At 43.3% G+C, this 13,431-nt stretch overlaps 1 protein-coding gene across 1 annotated transcript in view; it reads left to right on the forward strand.

Annotated features, from left to right (window-relative positions):
- LOC126326837 (ankyrin repeat domain-containing protein 6-like) overlaps positions 1–13,431 on the forward strand; it is a 638,792-nt gene that overhangs the window by 541,153 nt on the left and 84,208 nt on the right. Inside the window, exon 3 of the mRNA XM_049995795.1 lies at positions 9,588–9,726. Coding sequence (XP_049851752.1) covers positions 9,588–9,726 — 139 coding nt within the window. The remainder of the gene's footprint in view (positions 1–9,587; positions 9,727–13,431) is intronic.

The following is a 13,431-nucleotide window of genomic DNA, read 5'->3' on the forward strand; positions in this document are numbered from 1 at the left end:
ACGACCTCACTTACTGAGTTGTATACCACTATTACTAATACGCTGGCGATGCAGCCCAAAAAATTGCTGTAGAGAACTAAGTTTTGATAACGACGTGATTAGTCATAATTCCATCCAGAGTTTCATGTTAGCAGACAATCAAGTAATAATCTCAAGTCCAACAATGTTTGCTCGAATTACGGACAGCAATGTAAGGGTATCATTTAAAGTTTGCATAGTCAATTTTTTTTCAGTAGGGCTTTGTTCGGGGAGTAGTTTATCAATTTATTTTGTATCCTTGCTGCGTACTAATTTTCTTTGATTTCTATCATATTGATTTCCCGACTAAAAACTGCGTGTTCCTCCAAGGACAGAGCTGCATTTCGTGACTGTTTAGAGAACATTTTGTATAGCCTGTCGCTGTTCCTTCTATTTATGAGTGTGACAATAGCGAACAGTGCCGTGTTTACGTGATATAGAATACTGGCTGAATCTCATGTACGGACTCTTAACAGCGGGAACTTTGTCACATCCATCCCACAAAGATAGGATTTAGAGCAATTTTCTAATTAAAAGCTTACAACGCAGCATTTAAGATTTATTGTTTAATTGTATAACATCTTACTATACGCTTTGTGATATAAAGAATGGATGAGACTGAAACATTTAAATCATTAAAGTATAGCAGCTACTTTTGCAACATGTCTGTGGTTAACTATACTTCTTTTAAAAAAGGATAAAAATCTGAGATTCACGACCACGCAAAAAGCTATATTTAAATTTAAAGAAGCACCATAATGTAATGGTAACAGACATGTTTGTTAGATAAATTCAAATTTACCAGTTATGCAAATTTTACTGATAAAATTAACTCCGTCTGAACAGGCCATGAAGCCCCAACGGTACTGACCGGCCGCCGTGTCATCCTCAGCCCACAGGCGTCACTGGATGCTCATGTGGAGGGCCATGTGGTCAGCACACCGCTCTCCCGGCTGCATGTCAGTTTACGAGACCGGAGCCGCTAATTCTCAATCAAGTAGCTCCTCAGTTTGCCTCACAAGGGCTGAGTGCACCCCACTTGCCAACAGCGCTCGGCAGACTGGATGGTCACCCATCCATGTGCTAGCCCAACCCGACAGCGGTTAACTTCGGTGATCTGACGGGAACCGGTGTTACCACAGCGGCAAGGCCGTTGGCGCAAATTTTACTTATATTTAATTAAAATACTATACTTTCCTAGATAATCAGTCTTAGCGTGAAAGTTTCAGTTAATCTCATTTTCTTGTTAGTTTCAGACCTACGCTTGGTACTAATAAAGCTGCTTATAATGTCTAAAATTATCACTTTCGATACTGAGCGAAGAAAGTTTCCCGCGATGAAGCTCGTGGTGACTGCATGAACTTATTATAACATCACAAGTAAGGAACCTATTTGTGAGATGCTGTAGATCTTAAGATATCTTGTGCTCCGCCCACAATATCTCTTTAATAAATGAAGGTGTCCGAAAAATGTTTTCCAGCACTTCAAGAGCAGAAGACGTTTCTGACGACAGCAATTCCTGGGTTGGAAGAAATCGCCACTCTGCGTAGTCGATCTAAGGTGTGCTAAGATCACGTTCACAATTCTTTTAAGAGTCTTAGCGGTATTTCCAAGTGAAGTGGCGCGCGTGTTCGACCGAGAGCCACCGAGGGTCTGACGCCAGGCTACGCGGTGTTTGAACGATGAATGCTAACCAAAGAAAAATTCCGTCGAAAAAGGCAGACTAAGCCCATAGAAAAGAATCACGCATACCTTTTTGCGATTTATGAGTGACTGCACCGCAGTATTGGCTCACGGACGCTTTTTTACTTGACTTTATGTATGCGAATCTATTTGTGGTGCGGGCTGCGATGCACAAACTCGCTCTTTACAGACTCTCTCTGTGTTAAAGTGGTTAACCAAGTGCGTGACTAGTTCTTAAAGTGTGTTGCCTGCACGGGTGTTGAGGAGACGGCCACACACCTGCCACATTACGCCGGTACTGTTCCGTTAACTTCGTCTAACTTGATTAAATTGCAGGAAGGTTTAGGATTGGCGAAATTTACAAATGTCCTTAACGGGATCTGGGCACTTTTGAGTCGTTAAAATGCTTATTGGAGCCTCGGTTAATACTGCGAGTGCAACGAAAGGTTGATTTTCAGGCTCACTCAAGACTGCACCAAGTCCGGCTCAGCACATCGTTGTTCAAAGTAAAAGTTAGAGAAATCGATTTTGGATAACTTTTCAAATTTCACAGATCTATGCAGGTATGTTCACAGATTCCTCAACACGACGCTGCGGTTCAGACTTAAAGTTCACAAGCACAGCTTTTGAAAAGCTTCTCAAAGTTCCCCAACTCCTGAAGAAATTCTGGAAGTCCCTAGACTCTTCGCCTAACAAATTTCAATCACTTAGGTTGCGACTGACACGACGACCATTAGCGTATGCGTTGACGACGAACCTCGAAAAGCAACTAACCACAGACAGCGGTGCAAAGCCCACAAAATCATACAAACTGAACACACTACTTAAAACCGTAGATCTATACATTGTACAAGACTCGCGCTTGCAATTATGATTGTTTTCAGCTCTTGAAAAATGCCACTTTGGTTGGCTCTTCAGCAGTAGATATATCATAAGATCTTCCGATGCCTGCGCTTGAACTTTATAATGAATAAAAATTGCATTAAACTTATCGTTACCAGAAGCGTTACACATTATTTAGGGCTAGTATGTCATCAGATTTTCGGTGGTTATATTACTGTTTCGGCGAGGTCGTTGATTTCTGGGTTAATTGCAACTTATTAAGTGAAATAGTCGAAATTAGCATGAGTTACTGTTACCTATTTTAAACCTGAGAAGAATAAACCTCTAGATTGTTATTTTACTCTACTGTTAGATATTTATTGTTTTACTATTTATTTTGCACTAAATTGAGTTTTAACACTCGGAACCAACGTTCCTGCCCATAACTCAAATGGTACTGCTTTGACATAAATTATGAAGTTGTTTTCAGGTAAGGCTATTCAAGCTCTATCGCTTGACACTTTGTTCATAAAGATAGCTTACGACATTTGGAAAGTATTAATTTTTAAAGATACTAAGTATATTTATTTCTTCCATCCTCAACACCTAAAGTACTACTGCATCTACAGAGTGGGTATTTAGACGTGCTTCCTTGCCTCGTTACTCTCTTTCACATGTCGACAAAGCCGTATCTTTTTTAATATTACTTTGCTACAGCTGTGAAATAATTTACTGCCTATGAGTTTTCGCCATGGCGGCACCCCAATATTACGTGTGTAACTGTAACGGCCATTTTGCTGGGCAAAACCGCTGGCAGCAACACTTCTCAGTACCCGCTGTACACCTGACCGCCGGCTTGCTACGCCAGAGGCAGAGGCCGAGGTGTCGCCTGCTGATCAAGCAGACAGCCACGAGACATCATCTGGTGATCGCAGAGGCCATTCCACGTTCCATTCTGTGTGCAAGTCGCGCCGTTTTGCTGAAATCACACTGTTTGAGATTAATACCTCCTCGTCTTAATTCTAAACAGGGAATCACGCAACATGGATAGGTAGCGATCTATGTTCACAGGCACTGTTTGCCCGTCTCCACGAAAACATAAAAAAAGTTCCATTAATGGTGTATCGGCATACGCCATACCACTTAATCTCTTGAGTCGTAGAGACTGTTGATGCCCAGTAGCTTAACTGTTGTTTTGCCATCCACGACAAATGGAAATGAAGCCTCGTCAGTCATGATCAAAATGGAGTCGTCTAACAGCATTGCGACGTCCTTTCTTCAAACCTGTGTCGACTGATGAAGTCACTTGGCACAGTTATTGCACGACCATTTCTCAAAGGGGTGAGAATGGAGGTCGAAGTGTAACATTCAGCGAACAGACTTTTCTGAGGCAGAAAGAGGTGATCGCGATGCACTAATGAAAGATGAAGGGTGGCTTAAGCCACCTGCGGTGCCTTGTGTGCTAGCATGAGGCACATCCCACTTATCAGGTGAAATGCACACAGGTAGATTACAAACTGTTCTCGAAACCCAGTCGAGTTATGATTGCCGATTGTAAGCAAGTAACAGTTGGATCGTAACGTATACTGAATCCAATGAAGTAAGCAGAGTAGTAGTAATAGAGCAGACGGTAGGAGAGTAACAACACGACATTAACTATGTCTTTTGGTTGTTAGGAGCACTCTCTTAAGTTTCCCCGGAAATCATGGAGTCTCTCTACGTGAGATGACGTGTTGGAGCAGGGTGTGCCCGCCAAACAACTCGTCGCTTTCAGTGAAGGTTGGCTTGGCACACCGCTGGCGGTGCAACCTCGCAGATCATATCTCTCTGTATTCGATATCTGAATCGATATCGGCGAAAGCACTTTTCAACGTTTTTCAGAAACCGAACAGTTCGATTACCTCTCGGCTCAGTCCCTGATCTCGAAGATTCTGCCGTTTTGAAAGTACTTGTCCACATCATAGTGGTGTCCCGTTTTGGAAAGCGATTCTGAACACGGAAAATGAAATGATTTCGAAGTCATCAATGCGTCAGCACAACAGAATAGCCCGTTTCAGTCAACGCATTATAAATAAACTGGAACGGCATATGGCATCACGTTATATAAACCATTCCAGAAACGTCGGAAAAAGGCCGCGCGCTTGACAGTATTTCCATAACACATCCTCGAGAGACCCTAAATCTGCACTTTTAATATTTAAAATACTTATAAGAAGTCTTGGTTCATCAGCATATGTGCGAACGTGTGTGGTCTTAAATTAGAGGAGAGCAGAGAATGAAACAATAACCCCTGTGAAACTAGGAAGATAGCTGTACTGTAAAATAAAAACAAAACAGTAACCAAAATAAAGACACATCTGCGGAACCAAAATCGGCCGTTGGGTAGCATTCAATACCACGTTTCTGCACCCCCTCCGAGGCAAATTATCGGATCCTCCTTGGCTTCCTGTTCATTAATGTGGCACAGATGCTGCTCAAACCTGCCCCACTCCCCTGACGTGACACACTGTAAGACGAGGCCCACGGGAAAGACAAGCCGTGGCGCGTACGTCACAGCAAGTGACGCTGCAGTTCTTACGAGTGCCAGCAGTCGTCTCCGGCGGGGAGCGAGTGACATTTCAGACGATTTTCCTAATTCTTGACTTCGTGCTTAAATGCATGTAAGTTCTCGATAGCACATGACAAAATTAAGATCTTTAGTGGGTACCTTTTCAATGAAATATTGATTTCCCATGCGTCGTGCACGGAGCCGAGCGTTCGCAATGTGTGACGAACAAACCGTCTATTGTGACGTCACAAATTCGTTGCAGGACCCCTATATGTCGTTGGCCTCGTTGTAAGAGCATGGGTCCATCCCACTCCCGACCTGGGGCAAGTTATCTCTCCTTTTAGACGTTTGTTCCATTTAAATTTATAGGGGAACATTCTTGATTTTAAATTTGAATATTTTTTATAACATTAATTTGAATATTTTAACTATCGTTACCTATTATTTGCATACCATCTATTCAAATAAAACACGAAAATTTTAAAAAAATAGTTTATTTACAACCAAAATGACTAAATTTGAACCAAATTTGTCTGTCGAAATACCAACAACATGAACAAAGCCACAAACGACTGACTGTGTTCCCGGTTGCCCCAGGCTGGGAGTGGGCTGGCTACACAAGCAATGGGGATCATCGAACATCAAGACGCTGCTGAAGGAGCTCTGCCCCGTCAGCTAAAGACGACGGGTGACAGATGCAGGGGAAGAGCAGCTGATAGGAAGTCGCTGAAGAGACCTTTAAAAAAAAATAACCGGAGGATGAGAAGATGAGAAAATAGAGAAGTTGAAAAATTCCCTCTGGGGGTTTCCTTCAGATGGCGCCGATGGTTTTGCAGTTTTTGAGAACCGAGAAGCTTGATAAAATTTTATTCTATTGAATGAATAAAAATAAATATTATGATAATGAATTTCATGATCTAGAATTTTTGGTCTGAATCTAGTCGTGCATTCGAAATTATACTTTCAGATATCTTGCAATTTGCGCTCATGGCGTGGGATGAGTGAAAATATAGTTATTTATATCTAAAGATGTCATTTTCCGTGCGCGTAACTGCCTTCTTACTTTGTCTAAAAAATGAAGCTCTTGATTTATTACGGTTATTAATATTAAAATGTTGATTTGGGTTAGACTGAATCAGTGACTCCACTTATCTACTACTCAGAGACCTGTAGCATGCATTCCACTGATCCCAACCCACCGCCACTTGTGTCAGGTGAGAGCTCATTGGAGGGCAGGGTGGAGGTCTGTTGAATTTTCCGGTGGAAGCTGGTCCTGCCTCGGTGCCAGTGATGGATGAGTGTTGGATAGTTGGAGGACCGTTGAGGACCTGCAAACAAAGTGTCTGCTTTCTTGACAAAATGGACCTACAGCTGAAGTTATGGTCTGGGGTGCGATTTCGTATGACAGCAGCACTCTGGTGGTTATCCCACGCACCCACACTACAAGTCTGTACGTCGATCCGGTGATTAGACCTGTCGCGCTGTTATTCATGAGCAGCATTCCAGGGGTTGATTTCCAACAGGATAAAGCCCTCCCATGTGCTGCTGTTCTAACCCGACACGCTCTACAGTGTCGACATGTTGCCTTGGCCTCCTCGATCGCCAGATCTGTCTCCATTCGAGCACGCATGGGACTTCATCGGACGACGACTCCAGTGCCATCCACAAATAGCATTGACCGTCCTTCTATTGACTAACCAAGTGCAATAAGCATGGAACTTAATACCACAAACTGACATCCGGCACCTGTGCAACACAATGCACGCACGTTTCCATGCTTGCATTCAACATTCTGGGGATTACACCGTTAATAACGTACCAGCATTTCACATTTGCAAAGGCTTATATCCCACTTACATTAATGGTAATTTCCTAAATGCCGGCCGGTGTGGCCGAGCGGTTCTAGGCGGTTCAGTCTGGAACCGCGCGACCGCTACGGTCGCAGGTTCGAATCCTGCCTCGGGCATGGATGTGTGTGATGTCCTTTGGTTAGTTGGGTTTAAGTAGTTCTAAGTCCTAGGGGACTGATGACCTCAGATGTTAAGTCCCGTAGTGCTCAGAGCCACATGAACCCTTTCCTAAATTTCATTACTCTACATTAATTAGATTTTGGTGTTGTGATTTTTTTTATCAGTGTAAAATACCTTATTTATATTTAGCCGTTATAACCTTCATAAAAGTAGAGTTCCACATAAGCCCATGAATATTGCGGTATTGACTCCAATCTAAACGGAAGTAGCTAGTGGGTCGTTTATCAAAAAACTTAGACGTCAATTCAACTTTTTCTTATTCATTTACCCGCTTTTCCTTTCAGACTTCCTCCCGTCTCAAGTGTCTGATAATAACATCAGTATGTCAGTCATAACCAGACTCTGAACTAGATCGAGTTCAGCCATAGTTAAATACGGAAATACTGGGCAGTACTGGCTAAGAAACTGTCTCCCAATGCGTGCTCTTACTGTGTCGCGTAGCTTTCCCTGAGCTGCGGTGTGCTGCGCTGCCTTACCCCGTGTTGCCTACGTACCAATGTGTGCATGTCCAAATAATGGGGCGGATAATATTTTCGCTCAAACTTCGCTCTTTGTGTTGCGCCTGCGCACAGGGTACTTCTCTTTTGCCCCGATGCTCGCTCTCCTGAGAATGGACATTTCGTGGTGCGACCCTGAGAGGTTATACACTGTGTTCGAATAGCTGCTGGGCCGTTACACCTGATGTTGGAAATGACGTCTACGGGCGGCTATACAAGTCTGAACTCGCTTAATTTTACTGGCAAAAACTTTCTGCAGATTTGTTTCTGATGTGCTTCTCACATACGCAGTTATTTCAGTTTTTAAATCGCGAAGCGAGCGTGAGCGACTGCGATGAACTACATATTTTGATGCTTCCGTAAAATTTTGTTGGAGTATGGTTCGGCAAGCGAGGACGCCATAATTTATTTACAGGACACGTTCACTAAAAAAAGCTCTTCGACAAGCTGCGATGAGCTTTTAGCTGTGTGCTCAGTAGCGCCATGTTGTTGATGTGCTCAGTAGCGCCATCTTGTCGAAACCGTGAGCAGTTGATTCAGTCTTTCTTTAGCTTACCAATGAAATCGTGAATCATTGACCAATAACGTTCACTGCTCACAGACTTTCAAAAGAAATAAAATAAAAATAAAGATCCAGTAATTCGCTGTCTGGATATTGCTACCGAGTTTTAATTTCCTGGTCATGCAATGAAGTTTCAAGCACGGCACAAATGTTCTCCGTTGACAATAATCGTGTGTATTGTGTGTTAACATGACTAGAGAGGCCGGCCGGTGTGACCGAGCAGTTCTAGGTTCTTCAGTCTGGAACCGCGCGACCGCTACGGTCACAGGTTCGAATCCTGCCTCGGGCATGGATGTGTGTGATGTCCTTAGGTTAGTTAGGTTTAAGTAGCTCTAAGTTGTAGGCACTGGTGACCTCTGATGTTAAGTCCCATAGTGCTCAGAGCCATTTGAACCATGACGAGAGAAGTTGACCAGATACAGAAGGTGACACCAAAAATATCGATAGTATTCCTCTCAGTAAGTTCTAAACCATTTGCAGTAACCGATTCGACTTTCATGATCCGCACCTTTCAGTTTATCCACTGCTGCCAGTTTGTACGGGAACAGTTTTAATGTTTGCCTAACCGCTTTATAGGTGGAAGCAAGCCCGATATCTTTTTCTTGTGCCAGCTTGCGCGAAGATTTTGCCTCTATTGCATAGCGTCAGAAATATCCAACAACTTATGCTCGTTTAGTTTAGATGGTCTTCCAGAACTTATCTCTTGAACTTTTCTCACAAAGCCCACCAACTGCATTTCGATAAGGTACTGCTGTTTCCGGGAACTTTTCAGAAAATTCCTCACGCACCAAATCTGTGTATTTATCATCCTGTCGAAGAACATGTCGGACAAGAAAAATATGTTCCTCAGAGACTCATTTTACTAAGGTTTGAAGCTCCTCTTGATGTTTTTCCGTGTTTGCGACTTAAAAATTGAGTTATTTTGAAAATCAGCCTTATGCAAGCACAATTAATTAAATGCTTTTTTTTTAGATTTAGCCAGACATGTTTCGACACCTTTGTGTCATCTTCTGTGGGCCATTTTTTTTATTTCTTAAAATTATATCGCTAAATGAACTGTCTCGGTAAAGATAAAAGTAAAAAATATAAAAAATTAATTAATTGTCTTTGCATAAGACTGATTTTCAAAATAACTCAATTTTTACGTTCCTCAGTTGAAAGCATCACAATCTAAAAACAATTTGAACATCTGAACATTACACATCGCGTGCAATAGCTTTCATCAACTGAACCAAACAGATACAGCAACAGTAGAACGATTTAAAAAACAATCACATTCTGGCAGCATGTGTTCAATCAACTTTGTTTCGATTTTCCAACGAAATCCGCATCCTTAGTTCGTAGTCGAGTGCATATCGACTTTCCGAATGCACTATACCCTGTACCCTGTTTAGCTCGCTACTCACATGAGCGTGCCTCTGTCGCAGGTGCCGGCGAGACGGCGGATCGGCGGCGGCGGCGGCGGCGGCGGCGGTAGCGGCGCGCCTGCGTGAGTCTGCGGCCCGCGGCGACACCAGGGAGGCGCTGCGACTTCTCGACGACGGCGCCCCGCTGCTGCCCGACGAGGTAAGCCGTCCTCCGCGTCTCACCTCTCTTTTACTCTAACGACTGTTTCGCCAGCGCGACTCCTCGTACTAGATGAACGTCACATGCTTTGGTGTAAATTAGACGCCAACTACATCTCGAGTGAGACAGTGACGTCAATGACAATGCCATTATTCCGAATGTGGAGTTCTAAAAGTGGATTCACACTTGCCGGAGCGTAACCGTCACGTTTTTGAACGTCGAAGGCGGTACGTCGACGTCGAAAGAACGTCGTGACGTTACTGCTGGCTCGTAAAATACTCATCAGAGGCCCTATTTCGTAGTTCGTGGTACATCGTCATAAAATGCCGGAATTTAGTTTACAGCATTTTGCAATGATTCCTGCTACAGTTGATGATAACGAAGAGAGAGCAAAAAAGACTGCGTGAGAAAAATGTTAAAAAATCGAGACTGTGAAGGCGAGTTCCACACTCCTTACAAGGATCTGTAAGAAGAGGAGTCATCGTTCTATAAATATTTCAGAATGCCAAAACAGTAGTTTTTTTACCTGTTAAGCAAGATACAAATAAGAATTACGATCATAAATTCAAGGATTCGTGGAGATAGGCCTATGTTTATTGGCAATAAAACAAACTGCCTTCAGTTAGTTGCATAGACGGTACAAACCTCCACGAATTTAAAGCAAATAAGGGAAAGACGGAAAACAGAACAAATGACGATAAATCCAAGATTTAGACGTCCAATATCACCTCGACAGAAGCTGATGATCTGCCTACGGTAAGTTTAAATGGGCCATTTTAGTGTATTTAAACTATGTTTACATATATTTCTGCTTCTTGCTGTTCGTCGTTAATTTATTACGAATCTTATTTTAAACTTATGCATGCCGCATCAGTTTTACTCACAGTTTTTCTTTTCGCTATTCCACTGGAAAAATCGTGGGTAGAGTACACTGAACAAGATAAGTATCATTTATTGCAGTGTATTCCTTCAGTGTATAAAATAAAATACTTTAATATTGTCGTCCAGTACATATTAGCACCTTTTCGCAATAGCAGGCAGTGGGAAATTCTTTCGTATCAGCTCACCCTGTGTACTAAATGTATCAGTTGCTTGTCAAGCGGGCTACACTATACAGGGTGTTACAAAAAGGTACGGCCAAACTTTCAGGAAACATTTCTCACACACAAATAAATAAAAGATGTTATGTGGACTTGTGTCCGGAAGCGCTTAATTTCCATGTTAGAGCTCATTTTAGTTTCGTCAGTATGTACTGTACTTCCACGATTCACCGCCAATTGGCCCAATTGAAGGAAGGTAATGTTGACTTCGGTGCTTGTGTTGACATGCGACTCATTGCTCTACAGTACTAGCATCAAGCACATCAGTACGTAGCATCAACAGGTTAGTGTTCATCACGAACGTGGTTTTTCAGTCAGTGCAATGTTTACAAATGCGGAGTTGGCAGATGCCCATTTGATGTATGGATTAGCACGGGGCTATAGCCGTGGCACGGTACGTTTGTATCGAGACAGATTTCCAGAACGAAGGTGTCCCGACAGGAAGACGTTCGAAGCAATTGATCGGCGTCTTAGAGAGTACGGAACATTCCAGCCTATGACTCACGACTGGGGAAGACCTAGAACGACGAGGACACCTGCTATGGACGAGGCAATTCTTCGTGCAGTTGAAGATAACCCTAATGTCAGCATCTGAGAAGTTGCTGCTGTACCAGGTAACGTTGACCACGTCACTGTATGGAGAGTGCTACGAAAGAACCAGTTGTTTCCGTACCATGTACAGCGTGTGCAGGCACTATCAGCAGCTGATTGGCCTCCACGGGTACACTTCTGCGAATGGTTCATCCAACAGTGTGTCAATCCTTATTTCAGTGCAAATGTTCTCTTTACGGATGAGGCTTCATTCCAACGTGATCAAATTGTAAATTTCCACAATCAGCATGTGTGGGCTGACGAGAATCCGCTCGCAATTGTGCAATCACGTCATCAACACAGATTTTCTGTGGACGTTTGGGCAGGCATTGTTGGTGATGTCTTGATTGGGCCCCATGTTCTTCCACCTACACTCAATGGAGCACGTTATCATGATTTAATACGGGATACTCTACCTGTGCTGCTAGAACATGTGCCTTTACAAGTACTACACAATATGTGGTTCATGCACGATGGAGCTCCTGCTCGTGCGGTAGCGTTCTCGCTTCCCACGCCCGGATTCCCGGGTTCGATTCCCGGGGGATTTTCTCTGCCTCGTGATGGTTGGATGTTGTGTGATGTCCTTAGGTTAGTTAGGTTTAAGTAGATCTAAGTTCTAGGGGACTGATGACCATAGATGTTAAGTCCCATAGTGCTCAGAGCCATTTGAATTTTTTTTTATTTTTTATTTTTTTTTATCTCCTGCACATTTCAGTCGAAGTGTTCGTACACTTCTCAACAACAGATTCGGTGACCGATGGATTGGTAGAGGCGGACAAATTCCACGGCCTACACGCTCTCCGGACCTCAACCCTCTTGACTTTCATTTGTGGGGGCATTTGAAAGCTCTTGTCTACGCAACCCCGTTACCAAATGTAGAGACTCTTCGCGCTCGTATTGTGGACAGCTGTGATACAATACGCCATTCTCCAGGGCTGCATCAGCGCATCAGGGATGCTATGCGACGGAGGGTGGATGCATGTATCCTCGCTAACGGACGACATTTTGAACATTTCCTGTAACAAAGTATTTGAAGTCACGCTGGTACGTTCTACATCTACATCTACATTTATACTCCGCAAGCCACCCAACGCTGTGTGGCGGAGGGCACTTTACGTGCCACTGTCTTTACCTCCCTTTCCTGTTCCAGTCGCGTATGGTTCGCGGGAAGAACGACTGTCTGAAAGCCTCCGTGCGCGCTCTAATCTCTCTAGTTTTACAATCGTGATCTCCTCGGGAGGTATAAGTAGGGGGAAGCAATATATTCGATACCTCATCCAGAAACGCACCCTCTCGAAACCTGGCGAGCAAGCTACACCTCGATGAAGAGCGCCTCTCTTGCAGAGTTTGTTAAACATCTCCGTAACGCTATCACGGTTTCCAAATAACCCTGCGACGAAACGCGCTGCTCTTCTTTAGATCTTCTCCATCTCCTCCGTCAACCCGATCTGGTACGGATCCCACACTGATGAGCAATACTCAAGTATAGGTCGAACGAGTGTTTTGTAAGCCACCTCCTTTGTTGATGGAACACATTTTCTAAGGACTCTCCCAATGAATCTCAACCTGGTACCCGCCTTACCAACAATTAATTTTATATGATCATTCCATTTCAAATCGTTCCGCACGCATACTCCCAGATATTTTACAGAAGTAACTGCTACCAGAGTTTGTTCCGCTATTATATAATCATACAATAAAGGATCCTCCTTTCTATGTATTCGCAATACATTACATTTGTCTATGTTAATGGTCAGTTACCACTCCCTGCACCAAGTGCCTATCCGCTGCAGATCTTCCTGCATTTCGCTACAATTTTCTAATGCTGCAACTTCTCTGTATACTACTGCATCATCCGCGAAAAACCGCATGGAAATTCCGACACTATCTACGAGGTCATTTATATATATTGTAAAAAGCAATGGTCCCATAACACTCCCCTGTGGCACGACAGAGGTTACTTTAACGTCTGTAGACATCTCTCCATTGATAACAACATGCTGTGTTCTGTTTG

Source organism: Schistocerca gregaria, chromosome 2 (assembly GCF_023897955.1).
Source record: "Schistocerca gregaria isolate iqSchGreg1 chromosome 2, iqSchGreg1.2, whole genome shotgun sequence".
NCBI classification, from domain to species: domain Eukaryota; kingdom Metazoa; phylum Arthropoda; class Insecta; order Orthoptera; family Acrididae; genus Schistocerca; species Schistocerca gregaria.